The 21,681-nt window shown below is 37.6% G+C and overlaps 4 protein-coding genes across 4 annotated transcripts in view; 3 read left to right on the plus strand and 1 right to left on the minus strand.

The window, feature by feature from the left end:
- LOC6640242 (cyclic nucleotide-gated cation channel beta-3) overlaps positions 1 to 21,681 on the minus strand; it is a 55,861-nt gene that overhangs the window by 15,668 nt on the left and 18,512 nt on the right. The window contains exons 2-3 of the mRNA XM_023174766.2: positions 9,651 to 10,041; positions 7,114 to 8,186 (exon numbers count right to left, since the gene is read on the minus strand). Of these exons, the coding sequence (XP_023030534.1) occupies positions 7,114 to 8,186; positions 9,651 to 10,041 (1,464 nt within the window). The remainder of the gene's footprint in view (positions 1 to 7,113; positions 8,187 to 9,650; positions 10,042 to 21,681) is intronic.
- Positions 5,044 to 5,757, plus strand: LOC6640243 (calmodulin-A). Its single transcript, XM_002063277.3, has one exon. It carries the CDS (start codon positions 5,189 to 5,191, stop codon positions 5,663 to 5,665), a length of 477 nt encoding a protein of 158 aa, XP_002063313.1. The 5' UTR covers positions 5,044 to 5,188; the 3' UTR covers positions 5,666 to 5,757.
- Positions 17,102 to 18,161, plus strand: LOC26530149 (mite allergen Der p 3). The gene is made up of 3 exons (XM_023174768.2): positions 17,102 to 17,418; positions 17,479 to 17,755; positions 17,808 to 18,161. Exons 1-3 carry the CDS (start codon positions 17,150 to 17,152, stop codon positions 18,159 to 18,161), a joined length of 900 nt encoding a protein of 299 aa, XP_023030536.2. The 5' UTR covers positions 17,102 to 17,149.
- LOC124459657 (anionic trypsin-1-like) lies at positions 18,183 to 19,293 on the plus strand. Its single transcript, XM_047010153.1, has 2 exons — positions 18,183 to 18,719; positions 18,783 to 19,293. Exons 1-2 carry the CDS (start codon positions 18,183 to 18,185, stop codon positions 19,131 to 19,133), a joined length of 888 nt encoding a protein of 295 aa, XP_046866109.1. The 3' UTR covers positions 19,134 to 19,293.

The following is a 21,681-nucleotide window of genomic DNA, read 5'->3' on the forward strand; positions in this document are numbered from 1 at the left end:
GTAAATTTATTCAGGCGGCAAACTAAAAATATATGAGCTTGGCTGGGGGGGGAGGCGGAGAACTTAAGAGGGGTGATGAAAGAAGATTAGGAATTGTGGGGGGGATAGGAGGAAATGAGGAGGGGGCAGGCGAATGGCAACGTCAGCAATAGCAATAACAATGCGCATGCCAGAGTTCTGCACTAGTATTCTCATCTTTAGCCAGTGCAATGGAGAATGATGCTGGAGAAGAGATTGGTTGCGGCGGGGGAGAGGGATGGGGCTGGCAATAGTTGGTGAAATCCTTGGGAAATACGCTTTGCTTTTCAAGGATAATGGAATACTTTTTGCCCTTAAAGAGCAGCAGCAACATACCGTAACAGCAGCAGCAATAACAACAAAAACATTTGCCATGTTCTAAAAATACGACGGTAAGTTGGCGTACATGCAGCTTAATGGGCAAAAGCGGCCAACATAGGACGAATCGGGCGAAGGACCAACCGACCAGGCGACGGCGACGGCAACGGCGTCGACTGCGTCTACAATATTGATTGGAATCCGCATACAAATACACACACACACACACACAGTTATGGCTGTGGGGCATAACCAATACACACAACACACGAACAGAGATGCTGTCAGGGAGGTGGAGAGGACAAATTTACTTGGACATTTGCTGTGGCAAGCGAAAGCAAACAGCGAAACGAACAACAAACACACTAACACACACACACACACTAACAGAACACACACACATACGAGAGGCAAGTTAAAGTGGATAATGGCTATCCCCACCATTCCAGCACTTCTCATTCTTCTTCTTTGTGTCGTTCCTTCCCTCTTTGCTCTTCTTTCTACCTGCTGCTTCCTCAGCTTCTTGCTTGTATTAAAAGCAAAAGAAAAACCTTTGTAAAAGTAACACACACACAAACGCCCACCCAAACACACACACACATACACGCACACATTTTCTAGGGAAATTCCAGAGAAATCAATGTAGAAAAAGAATTCGAGTTAAATTGTATAATATAATCCTTTTGGGAAAAATATATAATATCTATGGATATAATACTTATTTATTTGAGTTTGAGAATATTTTCACTTAACAAACTAAAGAGATTATAAAACATTTACAAGGATTATTACTATATTTGAAAAAGGAGTGTTGATTGACATTTACTCCTTGGAGATTGGAATGGTGAAAACTAAAGATTAGCATAACGTTAGAAAGTTTTCTTTATGATTCTAATCAATTGATTTGAAATTTTATGAATTCCTAGTTGTTTAAATTTTCTAGCTTAAGTTTGCTAGATCTAACTTGAAATAAGCATGTTTATAATTTTTAATTTTTATTCCAATTACGACAAAAAGTATTGAAATGAATAAGTAAAAATACAAAAGTTTTAGCTTAAGCAATGTAGATTGATAGTTGAATTTTATATGGGGAAAACAATCAAAAATAATATGAAGGTAATGATAAATATAGCTGTTATACCTTTTATACCCTTTTATACATTGAATGCTTGTAATTCTCAACTAGTTCTAGCCTCAATAAAGTGGAAGTGGGCATTAAAATTGCTTGATCAGCTTCTAAAAGAACTTGGTGATTGAAAAAAAAACTACACAGACATTTTGTGAAACTTCTTAACGCGCTTAAAATTATCAGGTTACATTAAGATTAGATAGATTTCTTCACCTTTGTCGATTTAAAAAAGAGTTGACCAAAACAAATGTGATTAGCTTAATTTCGCTTTTTCGAAAGTGTTAATAACAAGATTTTACATATTTTTTATCATTTAGTTGCAGTCTAAGACAACATATAGAAACATGGAACATTGTTTTAAATATCTGTCAAAATATGTAAGTATTAAATTTTGTATTGCTTATCTTTAATTCATGCTCTCATTTATTAAGTAATGTTTTGGTTATTAATTGTTTCCACTTCAGTGAGAGACAAAATCGACAAATATGTAGAGCAAGTTATCTATTTAGAATTGATATTTTGGTGGTATAAGAAACTCTACTCTGACTAAGAGACCTTGGATTCACCACAGTGTTCTTCATTTATTTAGACAAAGCCGCCTTCCCTCTACTCTCTTGAATCACTGTGCTTAGCTGGACATGGCAATGGACAAGCTATTTGTCGTTTAGCATCCTTGGATGCTTCTCGCTTGGTTCGTTTCATTTTACTTTGTTTTGCTTCGTTTCTCTAGCTTCTATTTTTAGACTGGGCACTTGGTCTTGGTTCTACACACACACAGACACACACATATACACTTTCCCCGCCCATACGTACATACATACATATATGTGAGCTGCTGCATCCGTAATGGCCAAGTCAAAAATGGCCAGGACTTAGCAGTTACAACAAATTTAACGCCCACTCTGGCGTCCTCCCTCTATTACTCTTTCTCACTCTGTCTGTCTCTCTCTCTCTCTGTCTGCCTGTCTCCCTCTGACACAGTGTGAGTGTGTGTGTGAGTTTACTTAAATTGAGCGCGTAAATTGTTTTAATTGCCTGGCCCAGGCAGACGAGAAGGAAATGGGCTAAAATAGACATATGTGAAAAATTAAGATTTAAAATGGCGCAAAATTCTCTCTCTTTCACTTTACACTGTTATACGAGGTGTATAATTGTCTCTATCTAGCTCGAAATAGACATATCAATCAAATGTCGCAAACAGCAGGAAAAATTTCCATGGAAAACTATTTAACATAACAATTACACAGACCGGAGACGAAAAAAAAACAGAAGGAAAGAGCCCACCAACAACTGGAGGAAGTTGAGGATTAACATAATTTTGAATGGCATTTTGTGAAAAACCAAAAACTAACACAAACACACACACACACAATCAGACAGATACATAGACGTAGATAGGAGGGGGTTGGGGAAAAGTCCTGTAGTCGATTATGGGGGTAAAAACCCTAGAAATGGGCAAACTTTACGTTAACAAGGCGCAACACTTTCCGCCCACCTCGCTCCCGGCTTGGCGTTTAACTAAGCGTGAATGTAACTGTGTGTGTGTGTGTTTGTGTGAGCGAGGTTGTTCGTGTGAGTGTGTGGGTGTGGGTGGGTGGGGGGATTAAGGCAACATTGCTGTAAAATGATTTTGAGAAAAACCATCAATAACTCAAATATAATGACAGTTTTCCACTTGTTGTTGCCTTTGCCAACTTCGCTTCCTAAGTGGGGCTAAATGGATGAATAACTTAAACCAGCTGCTTGTATAAGTCCTTCCTCATGACCATCCTCATGCCGCCTTACCCACCTCCTCTCCACACACACTATGTGTGTGAGTGTGTGTGTGCTTGCTGATGTTATGTAATGTAATAACGTCAATCAAATTTAAAAAAAAAAGGCAAAATAACTATTTGAAAATCAATTTTCATGCCAAGACATAAACAGAGAGAAAGAGAAAGCAAGAGAAACAGAGAGAGAATGAGAGAGGGGGAGGGAGCGAAAAAAAAGTAAAGTGGAGGTGGACGAGTTAAGATAAAAAATGAGAAAAAACTGTAAGCCCAAAGAGAGAGAGAGAGAGTAAAAGAGGTGGACCTCTCTTAAGTAAATACAACTTTTCCTGCCATTTATTCCTCTTTCTTTTTTTTTTTTTTTTGTTCTTGTTGCCTATGACTAAGGGAATTTACTCTAAGCCAAAGGGAAACAGTAGATGGCCAAGCACTCGGGCAGGCAACACCGCTGTGTCACCATGTTAGAGCGTTAACTGAAAGTTAAAAAGTTAATACAAACTTGGCAAAAACACCTTCACTCAAGCATAAATCAAGCATTATTCTTGGTTAATTTTAAGTTTGAAATGCCATCAGTTAGGTGACACAATGAGTTGACAGAATGTGACTAAGCAAATGATTAATAGTCAATTTTCTAACTTACATCCAAAAGGAAAATGCAGTAAAATAAAGTAAAGCCTTTGTTTCAACAATTTATATGGTAAAGTAAGGGCCTAAATTTAGTTACTTAACTTAAGGTTGAGGTGAAGATTTCGTGTAAGAAAAAATTTGCTGGTTAAAAATGAGTTAAAGTTCTGACTTAAACTATTGTCTCTTTAAATTTTAGTTTAAATTCAAAGCGTAGAAGCTCTCAAACAAATACGTCTTTTTTAATTTAAAATTTTTTAACTAACTATTCCTATCACTTGATCCAAAATCATTTTGAAATTGTTCTAAATTAGTTTAATTACATTTAAGAAAACGTTTATTTAATATAAGTGATCGAACACTTTTTTAAATAAATAAAAGATTAGAGAAGTGGCTTTTTGAATAAATAATGTGTTAAGTTTGAAATACCGAGACAGAAAGATATGAAGTTAAAGAAGTGTATAGAAAGAGAAAGTATTTGTAAGTTAAAACAAATTACTTATTCAAACATGATATCTAAGCCAACATTTTATATAGACCAAGTTTAAAGTTATCTCCTAAGAGAGGGTTAAAAAGATAAGTTATTCAGCAAAACCTCAAAAAAGAACTAAAAACATTATTGAATTGATCCACTTACTAAGCCAGACTCACAATAATATACATGCGCATATATGTATCTATGAATTCAATCAACTTGAGCCGAAAATTGAATTGAATTTTTTTCCATGTTTAACTCTTTGTAGCCTCTTGAATTGTTATTTATTCATTCCATTCTCGTACTCATCCTCATAGTCATATCTATGTCCAGGTTACAACTACAACTATGACCCATCGTCGGCAGGGTTCTCATCATCATCATCATCATCTTTACTAGGTACCTCACATTGACTACATCGCACAAAAAACTACTGCTATCCACTCAAGCCAAGCGCTGAATTGACAAATTGATGGATGGCTCTTGAAAAATAAAAAAAAATGCTAGAATACTTATACATGATGCATTATTATGCCATGCAGACCAGACCAAACTAGTGAAAGAAAATGATAAAGAGTACCCAGGAGAAGGAGAAAAAGTATATAGTAGATTGAAAGTTGCCGCTGGTGCTGCGCTGTTGCTGTCCTAAGTGTTTTATTAGCCATTGAATTTGCTGTCGGAGTTTGAAACAGAGTTCAAAAGCTTAGTAGCAGTTGAGTTGATTGTCAGTTTCAACTTGTACTTGGAGCGACATGCAACATTGTTGTACATATCCAAAATAGAAACACTGAGACTCCGAACCACACTATTTATTCTCGTATTTTAGTTGTTGTTTTTCAAGACATCCTTTCCTTAATGGCCGAGCAACAGGAACTGACCAATGCGCAGATCGAGGAAATGCGTGAACAATTCCAAGTCTATGACCAAGATGGCGGTGGCACCATTCAAGCACCTGAATTGTGCAATGTTTTAACATCCATGGGGAATCTTTTAACTGAGGCGGAAGTCTATGAACTGATTGATTCGGTCGATGTGGATGGCAATCGTGAAATTGATTTTCCCGAATTTCTAACAATGATGGCTCCGCGCATTTTTGAGACCGAAAGAAATGAGAATCTAGAGAAGGCATTTCAGTTCTTTGATCGGGATGGCGATGGCTATTTCAATTGGCAGGATATAAAGGCTGTGACCAGTAATCTGGGTGTATCGATAACCGATGAGGAGATCAAAATGATATTACGCGAAGTCGATGCCAATGGGGATAACCGTGTGCATTTAAGTGAATTTATGACCTTTATGCGTGAAAACAGGGATGACATGGGACGCAACTAACTGCATTAAATTTCCAGTGTGCCAATAATAAAACGCGCAACAACAAACCGCACCAAAAAAAAAAAAATAATAAAATAAAGCAAAGCAAAAAGGAAAACTGGAAAAAAAATTGAAAATTTGCTGCATGCAAATATGACAAAGAAAGGGAAAAATGGGGAGAGAAAGTACTAGCACACTACGAGTAGGTAGAAAGAGAAAAAATGTGGATAGCATAAAGCCAGAAATTAATTCAGCAGCACGTTTTGTCCATTAAGCCGGTTGGAGCTTTGCTTGCTGACTTTACTTCCACCCCTTTAGGCCACTTCTCAACCATCCACACCATTGGCCATTGCTGATGTTGATGCTGGTGTTGGACATGGACATGGAACACACATATGCAATGCATATACACATGCAAAGTGTTGTGTAAACAATTCAGTCAGCAGCTGCCCTCGAAAGTTACTTTACCCTCGTACAAGAGAGAGAGAGAGGGAGACCAAGTTCTGTTGGATGGCATGAAGATGAAGGTGCTGCCACGCCCACAAATTGTAGAAATAGTGCTTTATCAGCGATTTGTCCACTCTTGGCTTCTGCGGTTGGTCCTTTGTGACTCACTCTCTCTAACTCTCATTGTCGCCATTTCCTTAATATTTTTTTCGCTGACATTGCCTAATGAAAGCGACTTTTCTTACTCCTACCCCTACGCCCCTCTCCTTCTTCTTCTCACCTTTTTATCCACTCCATCTCTGTCTTTAGTGTCTTCTTGTGGCACTTGTCTGTGTTTTGGATGCTTTCTGGTTTTTTTTTTTGCCTTCGTTTAGTTCTTGGCATTTTCCACTTAACTGTTTGAGAATTGCTCTTGCATTTTTGTGTCCAAGTTATTTATGGACCGTATAAACGAGTTCATTTAGCTAATGGTCATGGCATGCCCAACTGCGCCTACAAGTGGTAAGGGCGAAAGGGGTTCCTTCAACTGAGTGAGTTGCCAAGTAACTACACTTGGCGAAATATTCCAAAAGAAAAGTTAAATTCCATGCCTTTGCAACAGATTTCTTAAAAAACTATTGCCTACTTATAAGGGGCTCTCTATTATGCTCTCTATTCTTATTTCAAAATCTATTGCCTACATAAAAGGGCTTGAAGATTTTTCTCGGTGCAGCAACTAGAATTTATAGTCCCTTTGTACGAATGGACACTTATATCCCAAGTAAAGCATCATTCGTCATTGTTGAGCGCATCGCTATGACAGCAGATTTCAATAAATATTTTTGCATACAACCAACAGAGAGATTTATATATATATTTTTTTACTTTTTGCATATCTTCCACCAGGTGAACACCAAGAGCTCGAGAATCGTATCAAAACAAACAAAAGCATGAGAAATATATGCATACATATTCGTTTGGCATACTTAAATATGCCATAAGTTGGAGAATTGGTTGAGTGGAGATACAGATATGAAACTCACCTTGAAACTCCTTCCTGGCCGCACTGACCGATGTCACTATATTGGCCACATGTCCAAGCACTGTGGCAAATAGCATCAGACCGAATAGCAATTGTAAGATGACAAAGACATATTCCCCCTTGGAGCGTGGCTTGGGTAAGTCGCCGATGGTCGTTAGGGCCAATGTACACCAGTAATAGCTTTGCAAGTATTGCTTAACCACATCCGCCGATTCCGAGTCATGGTAGACCCAATTGCGTGAACCAAAACCGTTATTCTTATGTATAATGTGATATAGACAGCCATTCCAATGGAATATCACAAGCAGATAATGTATCAGGGCTGTCGATCTGAATAAATTTGGATAGTTTGTATGCCTCTCGGTGCGATCCATAAAGGCCCAGAATCTATAGATTTTAACCAAACGAAAACTTCGCAATATCGAATTAAAGCCAATGGATAGATAGAGAAAATCCAATGGCAATAGGCATAGGCAATCGATATAGAATATCGTTGAATTCATATAGTGTGTGCGCAGTTTTAGAGCATCCGTTTGTAGAACCCCATCCTCCAGATAACCGGTACGAAAATGAAAGAATATATCAATCAGATATAGAAAATCTGATAGATAATCCAAACAGAACCAAATGGCTATTGTCCTTCGATTGATCTCCTGGAAGGCGAAGCGGTAGATTATCACCCAGAAATTGTATAAAAATGCCATGGAAACCACCATGGACCAATAGTAGCAAAGCCGCCCCGCCGGATCGAAGACAAAGTGCAGCTTGCGAGCCGCTGTGGCGGCTCTAATACGCTGCGAGGCAGTGCGATGCGGTTTCTGATGATGCGGCTGGCCGCCACCCATGTGAGAGCCACCACCGCTTCCAGGACCACCGCCAACACCGCCAGATCCGGCTCCAGCGTGTGGCCCATGGCGAGGCGGTCCTGGTCCACCGCCTCCGGTCTGTGAGGGCGGTCCATGTGCGTGCGGGTGATGCGACACTGTGGACGACGAATGCTGCAGCTGGTATGGATGATGTGGCTGTTGTGAGGCATTGTGATGTGCTTGTTGTTGCGAACGGGAACGCGGATATCTGCAAAATGAAATGAAAAAAAGAAACAAAATACAGTATATACCATGACAACATGTCGTATGAGTTATATTCATATGCATACGCACTGTGGGTCAAACAAAAAGATTGGTATCTTTTGTCAATAACTATAAATTGTCAGCCTGAGATTTAAAATTTTGCATACTCATCGATAAGAATAAAATATAAATAACTTTTCTTGTTATACTAGACAAACATAAATTTTTACATCTCCTCTCATAGGTTTACATATTATTGTTTTTATAAACATTTCCGATTACCTGCATACTTTTAGGCTGGTATTTTCTTCTACGATATTTCAATAAACAATAACTAAAAGTGTAGATATTAAAGACTTTATTATCCGGTCGGTGCAAATTAAGTGTGTGCATGATTATATAAACAATTTAATATTGTTTTAAGGACTATATTTCTTACTACAAATCGGCAAACCATTAAAATGTAAAAACCAGAGGGCCGGGGTTAACTTCGACCGCGTCAAAGTTTGTATACCCTTGCAACATTTTTGGTAATTCTTTCCTAACCTATCCATCAAAGTGGAAAAACATTTTAACTAAAAAGTCGAATGTTTGCGAAAGAACGGCCTACAATCTTAGCATAGGAAATAACGAAGATATTGATCAAAGTCACTGTTTTATACCGATCGTTCCTATGGGAGCTATATGATATAGTTACCCGATCTTTATCAAATTCGGCACAGTCATTTACAGATATATTAAACTAACAAATGTTTAATTTGAATGCAATCGCGGCAAAAGTAACGAAGTTATTGACAAAAGTCACTATTTTCGAAAGATCGTTCCTATGGGAGCTATATGATATAGTCACCCGATCTTGATTAAATTTGGCACAGTCGTTTATATGTGTAATTAACTCATCAATATTAAATTTCACGACAATAGCTCAGAAAATAACGAAGTTATTGAGAAAAGTCACTGTTCGTGACTTTGACGTTTGTATGGGAGCTATATGATATAGTGGTCCGATCCGGCTGAATCCGAGATATACAACGCCTGCAGTATATACAAGCCTACATGCAAAATTTGAACTCTGTAGCTCTAACGGTCTAGGAGGAGTTTGCGTTGATCCAGACGGACGGACAGACGGACAGACGGACGGACGGACGGACATGGCTATATGAACTCGTCTCGTCATGCTGATCAAGAATATATATACTTTATATGTTCGGAGGTGCTTCCTTCTATGCGTTACACACTTCTGACCAAAATGAATATACCCTTTTTCCAAGGGTATAACAAAACAGAAGTTTCTAACTGTTTTTGTAATTAGTTAATTTTTCTAAAGGTGAGGTGAAATTTTCAAGTATGCCTTCTTTCCTAGGTTATAGGTTCAGGTAATGAATAGGAGTTGCTTTTAGACCCTTGTGACTAAATCAGCTAACTTTAATAGGATGTCAATTCTAACCTAGAATAATGTGTGACTTACCTATCCGTGCCATTGCAATAGTTGCCACCATATTGACTATGGCCACTCATGGCCAAATTTGTGGCACCGCCACTAACCATACTGCCACCGCCAAGTGCCAGCAGTGTGTTATCCTGCGAGCCTCGGCCTGTGGATCGATTCCAGGTGCCCAGCAATGGCTGATCGCCGCTTGTTGTCGTTTTCAGACGTCCGCGCGATGATTTGTTGTTGCGTTGCTTGTTGTGCAGTAAATCCATTTCGGAGGCAGTGCTTACGGTGGCCATAATATGAGAATTTGATGCTCTGGAGGCGCATGGTGGTGTGGCCAAGCTGTCATGCGACGTAAAGAAACCTTGTTGCGATACGCTTTGGCCGAATTTTGGCTGGGTCATGCCAAACTTTGGTCCTAGATCTAGAGAAGGAGAGAGGGAGAGAAAGAGAAAGAGAGAATGCAAATTATTAATCTATGAGCGATTGGAAAAACATAAATTATAGGTTTATTTATCAGATTGGTTAGAGGTATTAAGGATTTGGGTGAGGGCTCGGCCTTACCGAGAAAGCTCTGGCGATCAATGGAGAAGCGACGCAGGCTACCCAAATCGATATACTGCTCATCCCCGGTCATTGTTGGTGTTATTGATAATTCAGTTGTATGTATAGATGTACCAGCACCACCACTAGCACCACCACCAGCACCACCACTACCAGCACCACCAAGATGATGTGTTGTGTTACCACTATTACCACCACCAACACCACCTCCTCCTCCTCCTCCTCCTCCTCCTCCACTTATGCCCAGTGTTAAATTCGTACAGGTTGTGGCTCCTCCGGCACTGCCACCCATTCCGGCCCCCAGATAATTCGCATTGCTGGCATAGAAACTGCCATCCAATTCGGCCATTTGCTGCTCATAGGCAGTTAACGGATTGATGGACCGTGAACTGTGATCCCTATAGAGAGGACGTGGCGATGGCATCAATAAGGGATTGAGCAGCCCATTCAATGAGAGTCGTGGCTGCATTATCTCGGGGAAACTGGAACGTGGGGCTAATAATCTAGTTGGAGCAATTGCTGCAGCAGCTGTTGCTTTAGTTTTTCTACTCGTTTTTGTCTCTGTTGCTGTTGCTGTTGTTGCTCTTGTTATTCTGTTATTTTGACTTTTTGCTATTGTTGTTGTTGCTGTTGCTTTTGCTGTTCGGTTTGTTGTTTTAGCCTGCGGTCTGTCATTGTATCGTTCATCATCGTCATCATTTTCATCATCATCATCGTCGTCATCATCACCATCATCATCATCGTTATGGTTATCGTGATGGGCTTCACCATTGACAGCGAATTCAACATCATTGTCATTTGCTTCTGCTGCATGCGTATTGCTGTGTTGTTTGTTGGGCGTGGCAGTTGTGGGCGTTGGCTTGGCCTCAGCTGCATTTGCATTTTGCATATTTCATTTTCCATTATGTATATATGTAGATATATTTTCATTTAAGAGTTTTCGTTTATTCATTTATGTTTGCAGTTGTTTGTTTCGTTATTTGTTTGTTTGTTTGTTTGTTTGTTTGTATTGAGAAGGAGAGCAGAGAGTATTAATTAATTGGCATATTGTCCATATTATTAACAATGTATTTTCTCTACATGAACAAGACTGACAGAGAAATAGAGATAGAGAGAGAGAGCGACAGATAAAAAGGAGGGGCAAAGGGTAACACAACAATACACACACACACACACACACATAGAATAGAATAAAAGGTAAAATTGGGTTGTGGGTGTGAGTGAAATGTAATGGAATTGATTTGGTTTTTTTGTTTGCTAGTTGCTGGTTTTTAGGTGGTTGCCGGTTTGCCAGGTCATATTAATCAACAACAACAACAACAATAACATCAACAACAAACTCAACTGCAAATAGTTGAAACAATTAACATACAACAATAACAAGAACAACAACAATAACATTAAAACTAATTTGTGTTAAAGAGTTGAAATAAAATTTTACTACAAAATTTCTGCATATCCAATTTGCCATAAGAGAGAAATATTTTTGTGTGCAAATTTTTATTAAATTTAGATATTTATATCTATGAGGATGAAATGTCATTGGACTCGTGCAGATAATTAGTTAGCTACACTTAACTAGTTCAAGTTACTTTTTTAACAAGGACAAGGATTGTCATCAGAAAAGAAAGTCGCTAAATTGTCTTAATATTCAACTACATGGAAAACATTTAGAGATGCATTTAGCTAAAACATTAATATTTGTGGGAATTTACGATCCATTAGCCAAGTTAAGAAGGTTCTAAGAAAGTTCATTTTGCCATTTTGAGATGCTAAGTAACAAAGCGAAGAGCAATAATTTTAGACCAGTTTTTATTTGGAGCAATGATCGAGGAATTCATATAAACGATACAGACAGAGATGATTTAATTTTTTGCTTCTCAAAACAGCTTTGAGAATGAACTAAGAATTTGTCATGAATCATATACAACCTAGAAAATTAGCCATAGCTTTAATATTCCAATACACCTGAGGACAATTTTCTTAATCCAAAGAGGAGAAGGACATCATACATGAAATATGCTTAGTATAGTGCAATTTAATCACCAAGGGCAACTAAAGACAAAGTAAACATAATTGGTCTTGGATTACTGTCAAGCCCCAAAAACATAAGTAGATGCAGTTGGCTCTTTAGCAGGGTGGTGAGGGGGGTATAGAACTTGTAACTGGATATTAAATTTACCATATAAGCCCAGTTCTGTTTTCTATTGACAAGTGAATTACAAAAATACTTTACAAATACATTTCCAAGGATTATTGAAATTAATTTGCACCACAATTGTAGACATGGCTGCAATATCATGTAGCCGTATCAATTACACTCGCAATTCATTCAATATAATTGAATGTCTTGTGTCTCTTGTATCTGCTAACATGGGTGGCTTAATCTTTGTCTTCATTAATCAGGCTTAGCCGCAGGATTTACCTGTCGTTAAAGTCAGTTCGAAATGTTAGATATTTTGCCGCAACATATTTATTTTTGGCAAAAGGCTTTGCACACACACACACACACACACACACACACACACACACACACACACACACACACACAGACACACACACAAACATTTAAATGTCGGGGCCTGTCTTGCTGTTGGTCTGTCTGTGTCGTGTCAATTTCTCTTAATTTCTAACAAAGAGCCAAAATGTGCTAATAAAGTTAGATTTAATTATGTGCGCCCCAAAATGAGGCATGCAACAGGAATGAATAGGAGACAGAGAGAAATTGAAAGAGAGTGAGTGAGGGAGAGAGACTCAAGGCTAAACCAAGCAATAAGAATAAAGGGGAAAATACCAAACAGAATGGCAGTCGAACCTGAATGAAAGTCGAGAGCAAAGTTGCACGGCTTCCTCACTGTTTTGCCACTTGGAAATTCATGAGCCGCTGAGGCAGCTGAGGCAAATGGCGGCACACGCAAAGCAAAACCACTGACAATGAGTCGAAGTCAAGTGGCCCAACGTCCACTTGGCTAGATGGGCTGACTTTGCTGGCTGGTTGTCGAGTCTGTCGAGTAGTAACAGCAATGTCAAGACAATGGACAGTTGGCAAGCCTGTCGCCAATATTGAGCTGCATGAGGCGCCAATTTATTTCTATTAAAGCCAAGTACTTTCGATGGCCTGTTGCTGCTGTTGCTCTATGCCAATTCGAGCTTTGTCCTTGTCTCTTATGTCGTACTCTACCTGTCTCCAGCTGTGGTCAATTGATTATTGGCAGACCGCTTTTAATTATTGCTAGTCCAGGACACAGAACAACGAGCAATCTCCATCTCCCCCCCTCCCTTTGTCTCTCTGTCTCTGTTCAGCCACCTTCGTGTAATTCAATTAGGCCAACAAACAAAGCTCTCACTCATGTTGCTCACTCTGCTGCTTACTTCTAAGACTGTATCTGTGTCTTTGTCTATGTTGGCAAAGTTGATCCTTGTGGAAAAAATTGTCAATTAATTTTGGCCGCGCAACATGAATTTGCACTCAGATTCCACCATTCCACCTTGATTCTCATTTGCCTTTACTACACCTGGCTATAATTTATAATTAATTCACGCTTAATGACCGTAGCACACAAATCAACCGCTTTGCAACTTCTTCGTCTCATCTTCTACTTTGCTGCCTGCTTTCAAAGCGACTGCGAGTCTATAAATTGTATTTAGCCTAATACATTTTTAATAAATGTATGCCCAACGACGCTTATTTAGTGCTTCTTGAAACGAAGCACATTCAAGTTTTTCAGCCGAAAAACAAAGTGCATTTCAATGTTGTGGAAAGTTGCCCGAGTTAAGCATTCCAGCAAATTGATTTAATCAAAAGCGGAAACTTTAGCTACTGAAACTTTAGCTATTGAGATGAAATCCATTATCCATGGAATAGTTTCAACAATTTTATCCATAATATTGTGTTTCAGCAATATTTTTCCAACGGGAATGTAGGAAAATTCCATAAATTCCTTTCAAAATAATGTATTTCAAATTAGAGAGCAAAGCTTTTTTATGGAGAATTGTTTAACAAATGTGGTTTTAAGTCATAAGCAACAAGGCAAAGGACTAGTTTTTTTATAGGGAGAAAATTATTGTAAGCATTTTTTCAGCTAAAACTCTGACAATTAATTATGCAACATGCTTCTGTTACGTATTACTAATACGACATGTTGCACATGGATAATTAACTTTTTTTCTGAGTAGTTTTTAATATGATTTAACTTTCTGTTATCAATTAAAAAAGGTTTTTTCATAGAATCTTATTAGAGAGAATGCTGTTTAGTTCCTAGATTTACAATATTTACTTGCTATATTTATTTACTTTAATAAAAATTTAAGCTAGACTCTATTTGCTTAGGAGGATAAGGTCCTTTTTTTTTGAATAGAAAAAATACATTTAGACTTTCAAACTTTGCTTAAAAAATAAGTTCAGTGAAATGCAGAGTATAAATATTTGGGTTTTATGAATAGAACAATGAGTTAGGCTGAGTCTATAAAATTAACCCTCCAACTCTTCATTTCCAAAATAATGAAGGTTAATTAGTACGTATAAGTAGTTTGTTTTAAATCACAAATATTAATTTCTCTGCTGCACATCTCTTATGTAGATATTTTTAATTCTAAAACCCAAAGGGACGGCCTTTTTTATTACATTTTGGAGTTTTGAGAAAATAAAAAAAACTGTCAAAATTGTAATTTTCTTTTAGCTGTATGTAAAACTCTGCTTAGGAGATTCATGTAAATATTTGGGGACATTTCCGAAAAAGCTGATTCAACTTCATTGATTCATTTCATTTCATCATTCACTAAAACCTAGCAAAACTATAACCAAATAAGTCATATCGGCGCGCTTTTTTAATCGTGTTAATTAGGAATTGTACATTTCTATTGTGGCATATTTAAAAGTTTTTAAATGATAACAAAGTTATAATTTATCGCTAAAATTAATGGCAAAATAGGAGCCTAGAGGCATTCTTTCTTGCTTTTGTTAAAGGATTGAGAGATAATATTCTAGAAGAACAACCATCTCTTTATTTTTCTAGCTTAAATCTAAATTATGGGAATAAATTGAATGAAATTAGAATAGTATGTTACTAATATTATATTTTAGACTAATTTAACATTTTTTTTCTTCTGCAATACAGTAAGAAATTAACCCTTTAAGACTGAAAGTATATTAAAATATTTTACGCTTAGATTATTCTGATAGAGACCCGTTCTAATTTGAAAGGATATTTATCCATTTATTGAAGAGTGGTAACGTAAAACTTCATCAGTAACCAATAGCAACTACTGCAAGCATAAGTTGTATGCTCAATTAAACCCAATACTCTAGACTTTGTTTCAGCTTCGTGAACAATATAGTTTCCGCTTAAAGTCAGTTTCTCAGTAGCAGCGATGGCAAATTGAACCTGTTAATAAGCCAGTTAAGATTTGCCATATCACATTTCAAATTTCATGCAAAATCGACATCCATGACCTACTGACTCACGCAAGCACACGTACAAGCACGCACACACACACACACACAGAGAGAGAGAGAGAGAGACTGGGGCTAACGCATTGGCAAATCTGTTGCCCACTTTTCAGGGCCCTGTCAACATTAATTGGGCCAGCGAGTGAAAGACTTAGAACTTGTCCCTGACCGCACCTAAAAACAAAAACTTTCTGCACAAATATAATCTTGGCAATTTTCTGCATATTTTTTTTTTGTTGTCTTTTTTTTTTGTTTTTAATTTAACTAATAGTTAAGTGTCATTAATTTAAACTTGGTCTTTGGCTGCGTCCTCAATGATAACACATAAAAACCAAAAAATAAAACCAAAATGAGCGAAAACGAGAGAGAGAGAGAGAAAAATTGCCAGCAAAATAAAAATGAAAAATCTTTGGCTTAATGTGCGGCAGTTTGTCATGGCAGCCCCCACCAGGAATGAAGGAAACGGAAACTTGCCACACAAACTTAGGCGAAAAGTTGAACAAACGAGCGCAAGAGAAAAAAAAAACACAAAATATATATATATATAAAACAAACAAAGCTTGACAAACTGGTAGAAACTGAGGCCTGGCCTCAGTCAGTGGAAAGACTGACTGAGTAGCATGAATTGTCAATAAATTTGCTTGCCGCAAATCATCATCAACCCAGCGCGGCCTCTTTGGGGTCCAACAGAAAAAACATCAGAGACACAGCCAGAGATTCAGAGAGAGAGAGAGAGAAACACAGATTCTGATAAAAAGAGACAGATAGAGATACTGAGCCGCAATTATTTGGTGCAGCTGCCGTTGCCAAAAGAAAATATTTGAGCATAGCCAAAAATACTTTTGACAAAAGTTTGCCAGCAAACTTTTGCTTAAAAACATTCTTAAACACACACAGAGAGAGAGAGAGAGAGAGAGAGAGAAAGAGAGAGAGAGTGAGAGCAAGCGGGAAATGCGATGTGGTTGGGTGTCCGCTCAACTGACTGTCGGTTGTAGGTAACTGAAAGTGGAAATGGAAACTTGAACGACATAAAAAGGAAGTCACGCAATAAAAACTTCAACCAGTAACAGCTCCAGAAGCAACAACAACAACAACACACAAAACAAGAAATTAGAATAGTCAACTCGTTTCAGGCCAAATGAAGTGTAGGAAACTGAGAGAAGAGTTAAATAAGAGTCCATGCCAGGAGGTTGGTAACCAGGCAGTCAGGCAGCAGCTGCTTTAACCATAAACTGTAGAACAATTTCTGTTATTTGCTTTTACCTAAAACTGAAAACCATAAAAGCCAAACACTCCCCAAAGACGAGTGACAGCGGGGCAGGATGCCGGGCGGTAGGTGATACGAAATCGAGGCTAACAAAAAATCTACACAAAATTTTTGTAAGGAATTTTCCAACAATCTTAAATGGCATTTTTCTCTATACATACATACATACATATATACATACGTTGACGTTTGTATATCTAGTATGTATTTTTTTTTTTAATTTTTCTCAAAACAGTTTTATAAGTCAACTCAATGAAATATCAAAATTCTTCAGTTTTAACTTTGATAATTGGCCTCATTTTGGTTACTAATGTATTCCTCTCCCCCCTGACCGAGGCCAAACATCGGGTCAAACGTTTGTCCTCACCCGATTTTGATAAAGATGAGACCATAAAATTGGCACGTTATGTTGTATCGATACAATCACGAACACCCAAGAAATATTTCGGTGATAGTCATTTCTGTGGTGGTACCTTAATAAATCCCACATATGTTCTAACATCGGCCCATTGCACCATGGAGTAAGTAATACCCTAAATGATTTATATTCAAAAAGATCTCTCTGTATGTTCTCTTTGCAGTTCAACCAAGACCATGTTTCGTAATAGAATGTTTTTGGTTGTTGCCGGTTCACCGAATCGTTTCAAATTTGTCAGTGGCAAAACATTTTGTGCGCCCGTTGATAAAATTTTTGTTCCAAAAAATTTTACCCAATATAATACTGATAATATTGCCTTGATGCGACTAGCAGAGAAAATGCCAACAAATAATCCAAGAATTGCTTTTATAAGTCTACCAACTGTGCCACCAGATTTTGGTAATAAGCACACTGTTCTGGGTTGGGGTCAAATGTATAAGGTAAAGTAAATATTTGAAGCGTTTTTGTTACACTTCCTAGTTTTGTTTCTAGGATGGACCCATGTCCGCATATATAAATCGCATCGATATTGTACTGCAGAATCGCAGTTCGTGTCAGGATAAGTTGACTATTTTTAAACCGGAAATGATGTGCGCATATAATAACGGCTCAGATGCAAGTCCTTGTCATGGCGATATAGGCGCACCCATGCTTAAAAATGAAGTACTCATTGGCATTGTTAGTTATCCAATTGGTTGTGGAAATACAGAAGTCCCATCGATCTTCACAAATGTCTATTATCATTTGGACTGGATCAATATGAAAATGAATGCTGCAGGACGGCAGCAGCTATTCAATATTTCCAATGGCCTAATGTATTTGATTTTACTGTCATTGTGTGTCTGAGAAGGGAAGACCCCTTTCAAAATGTATATAGATTTGATTCTCTACAATTATCTACTACTAATTGGTCAAGTCTGGTGCAGCAGCAGCAACAACAACCATTCAGGACGACAAATACTAAAAGGCAAGGGGATATTCGCTTTAAAACCTGTCGATTTACCGTTGAAAACTTCTGTGGTCTCTCTACGTTCACGTACCGCTGAGGCCTATTTTGGGGATAATCATTTTTGCACAGGTTGCTTAATAAATGATTTCTTTGTTATAACATCGGGAAAGTGTGTAACAAGTCGGGGTAAAGTTCCAAGACGACCACGTGAACTAGTTGTTGTATCTGGATCACTGAGTCGTTTGAATCAAACTCGTGAAACGGAAAAGTTACCGGTTAGCTTTGCGGCAGTTCATCCAAATTATATCATGTTCAATACAAATGATATTGCCTTATTGAAATTGAAAGATCCAGTAAATGAAAACTTTCAAGAAACTGATCCTGCGCCACAAGCTCTATCGCGACCGCCCTATGGCAGTAAATGCATTGTAATGGGCTGGGGTAGAAAATTTGCGGTAAGTTAAATCACACGAAAATTCACACATTTCTAAGTTAATTGTTTGTTATATTCCATTTAGAATGGACCCTTGGTAAGTAATTTAACCATGTTGGAGGTACAATTGATTACACCGGCTCAATGTCGACGCTTTATACCCGAAATGACCGACGAAATGTTATGTACAGTGTCTCGTAATAATACTTTACCAGTGGGACCTTGCCCAGGAGATACCGGAGGACCGCTCTTTTGTAATGATGCATTAATTGGCATTGTGTCATATACCATGGGCTGCAGTCGTGTAAATTTTCCCACTGTATACACAAGTGTTTTTTATCATCAGCTCTGGATAGAGGATTTGCTAGATCGTGGTGGACAACAACGGATTAAACTAGCCATTGGTATGCTAATATGGTCGTACATGATGACATAAAGCAATCAAAGTGCTTAGCCCCATCATTGCAGCACTTAATTGCCACAAAAGCAGTGGGAAAAAGCAATTTAATTGACCCTGTTTCAGTCTATCATTGTCTCTTTGCGTCTCTCTCTCTATGTTCAATCCAATAAAGCGTTGGAAAATTTCGATTTTAAAAGTGCTCGACAATTGAAACACTTGACGGCACGTAGACAAAGCCGAACTGAACTGAGCTGAACTGAACAGAACTGAACTCATAAACCTAAATTCTTATAAGTACATAGAAGACAAATTTTCTGTACAAAATTATCGCGCGTATGTTTTGAGTCAGACAGTTAAGACATACAGAGAGAAGTGAAGACACCTGCTCTTCAGTTAAGTAATGAATTTTCGGGGCCACCTGGAAAAGCAACCTCCTATATCACCATGGAGGAGAGAACTTTGCTCTACTTACTCTCTTATGTCTTTTTGTTGCTTTGTGCTTTTGGCTCCGTAGGCAAATGCGTAATGACAACATTAATGCAAATGACTTCATTTAATTAAACGCTTTTCGCAAAACAGACAGAACACTTCGTTCTGATGTCGCAAATGTACAAGAAGAGACGAGAAGAGAAACATTGTCATTATTTGGTAGTGTTGTGTGGCAGGTGGTGAGGGGAAATATATCCAATTCAACTGCTGTTCTTGCTCATATGCCGCCGCTCTATACGCTTCAATGCGTATTAAGGCTGCCATAATACGTAGTTGGGGGCAACGGCAAGTGGAGGCGGCAAGAGGAGTTTGAGCGCACGTGCGTGTAAAGGTGGACACCAGGTGCCAGGCAAGCCATACACACACATACAAACATTCAAATGCGGCAGCAGCAACTGGCCAACCGAGCCAATTCAATTAACAAAGCCCAAAAAATAACGAAAACACAACAAAAAAAAAAAACACTAAACAGGTGGAAGGCAGAAAGCAGCTTCAACCAAATTACGAAATGCAGGTGAAATAATTATGAAATTAAATGTAATCAGGTTGCCTGAAACTGAGCAGATTACCTCTCCAAAGTTTAGTATATTTTGGCTTGATATATAGTCGATTTCCTCTCTGATGAAGCCGCACGGAAATTTATTTCATAATTTGTAATTATTTATCAATTATCTACAATTTTTCTTTTGTAAATAGAAATGTGCATCAATTGAATTTAATTTGTTGCGAAATATGTACACTGAAGTTAGCTTAAGAAAACTGTGAAACCATATCGATTCATCATATGAAACATCTCATAATATATATATAGATTAGATTACACCATCAATACTAACAAGAAGTTTAAATATAATATAATAAAAGTTCAGTTAGTAAAATTTTCTTATGGGGCACTATAAATATTCAGGGCACTCATTGCAGACAAGAACCAATTTAATTCAGTTTTGTCAGACCTAAAATTAAATATGAAAGTTCCCTAATTCACTTCCACTTTATGCCGTAATAATAATCTCTACTAATTTTTGGAATCTTAAGCAAGTAATTGTAAAACTCTTAAAAATTGTAGCATACTTTTCAGAGCCAGTTGTATGCTCTGCGCGGTATTTCAAAGCATTTACAAGCAATCATAATGAATTCATTAGGAAACATATTTAAGTTCTGTTATTCGTTCAAAGTAGGCTTTCTAAAATTAAAATTCTTCAAAAACTATATATATCATTTAAAATTTTACACATTTATAAAGGATATTAAAGATCACGAAAACTAATTACCTGACATAGAGCAAAATACCGTATTAAATGCTCTTTCTTTTGAACTTTAAAAATTCATTAAAAACTCATTAACTGAAGAGTGAGGAATATTCTGTCTTTCCTTGCCACATCTCACATACATATGCTAAATAAAACCCGATATCATAATCATAGTCATAATCAATAGTCAAAGCAGTGAAATAGGAAGCAAATATATTTTTAATTATCTACTTGGATACACAGAAATGAAGAGAAAACTATAAATATAAAAAATATTCATCTCAGAACACAGCTAACTCTTATGTGACTCCTTTTCTTGTGCTTCCATTTCCTTGTCTGTGTCGGCAGAAGACACTGCATGCATTTTAATGCTCATTTAGTATGTATAATGTAGGGGAGAATATAGAAAATATGAAGAACTCTCAAAGGTGAAATCAAATAAATGATTACCATGGGGCTTACTGCTAGTTAAGCTCAAAGTCCTCCCACAAAATGATTTCTTTTACTTTTATTTCGATATCACATTAGAATGCAAACAAAATCTGATTTGTTCGTTCTATTTCCCTATTACTCATGTGTGTGTGTGTGTGTGTGTGTGTGCTTTTGTCCTTAGCAATTTGGCTAAATGCATTTTAAATTTTTTACAAAAAAAATTTCATGCAATGCATTTAAGTGACTCAGCTCATTAGCAACAACAAGGATAATGTTGGCACACAGCTGCTGCGGTCGCAAAAAAAACGAAAAAGTGAGAATGTGTGTGTGTGAGAGAGAGAGAAAGAGAGAGCAAGCGATGAGAATGAGTGGGAAAGGAGAAAGCCAAACTGTTCATTTGCATGCGCTGCCGC

This window comes from Drosophila willistoni (assembly GCF_018902025.1).
Source record: "Drosophila willistoni isolate 14030-0811.24 chromosome 2L unlocalized genomic scaffold, UCI_dwil_1.1 Seg196, whole genome shotgun sequence".
Lineage (NCBI taxonomy): Eukaryota > Metazoa > Arthropoda > Insecta > Diptera > Drosophilidae > Drosophila > Drosophila willistoni.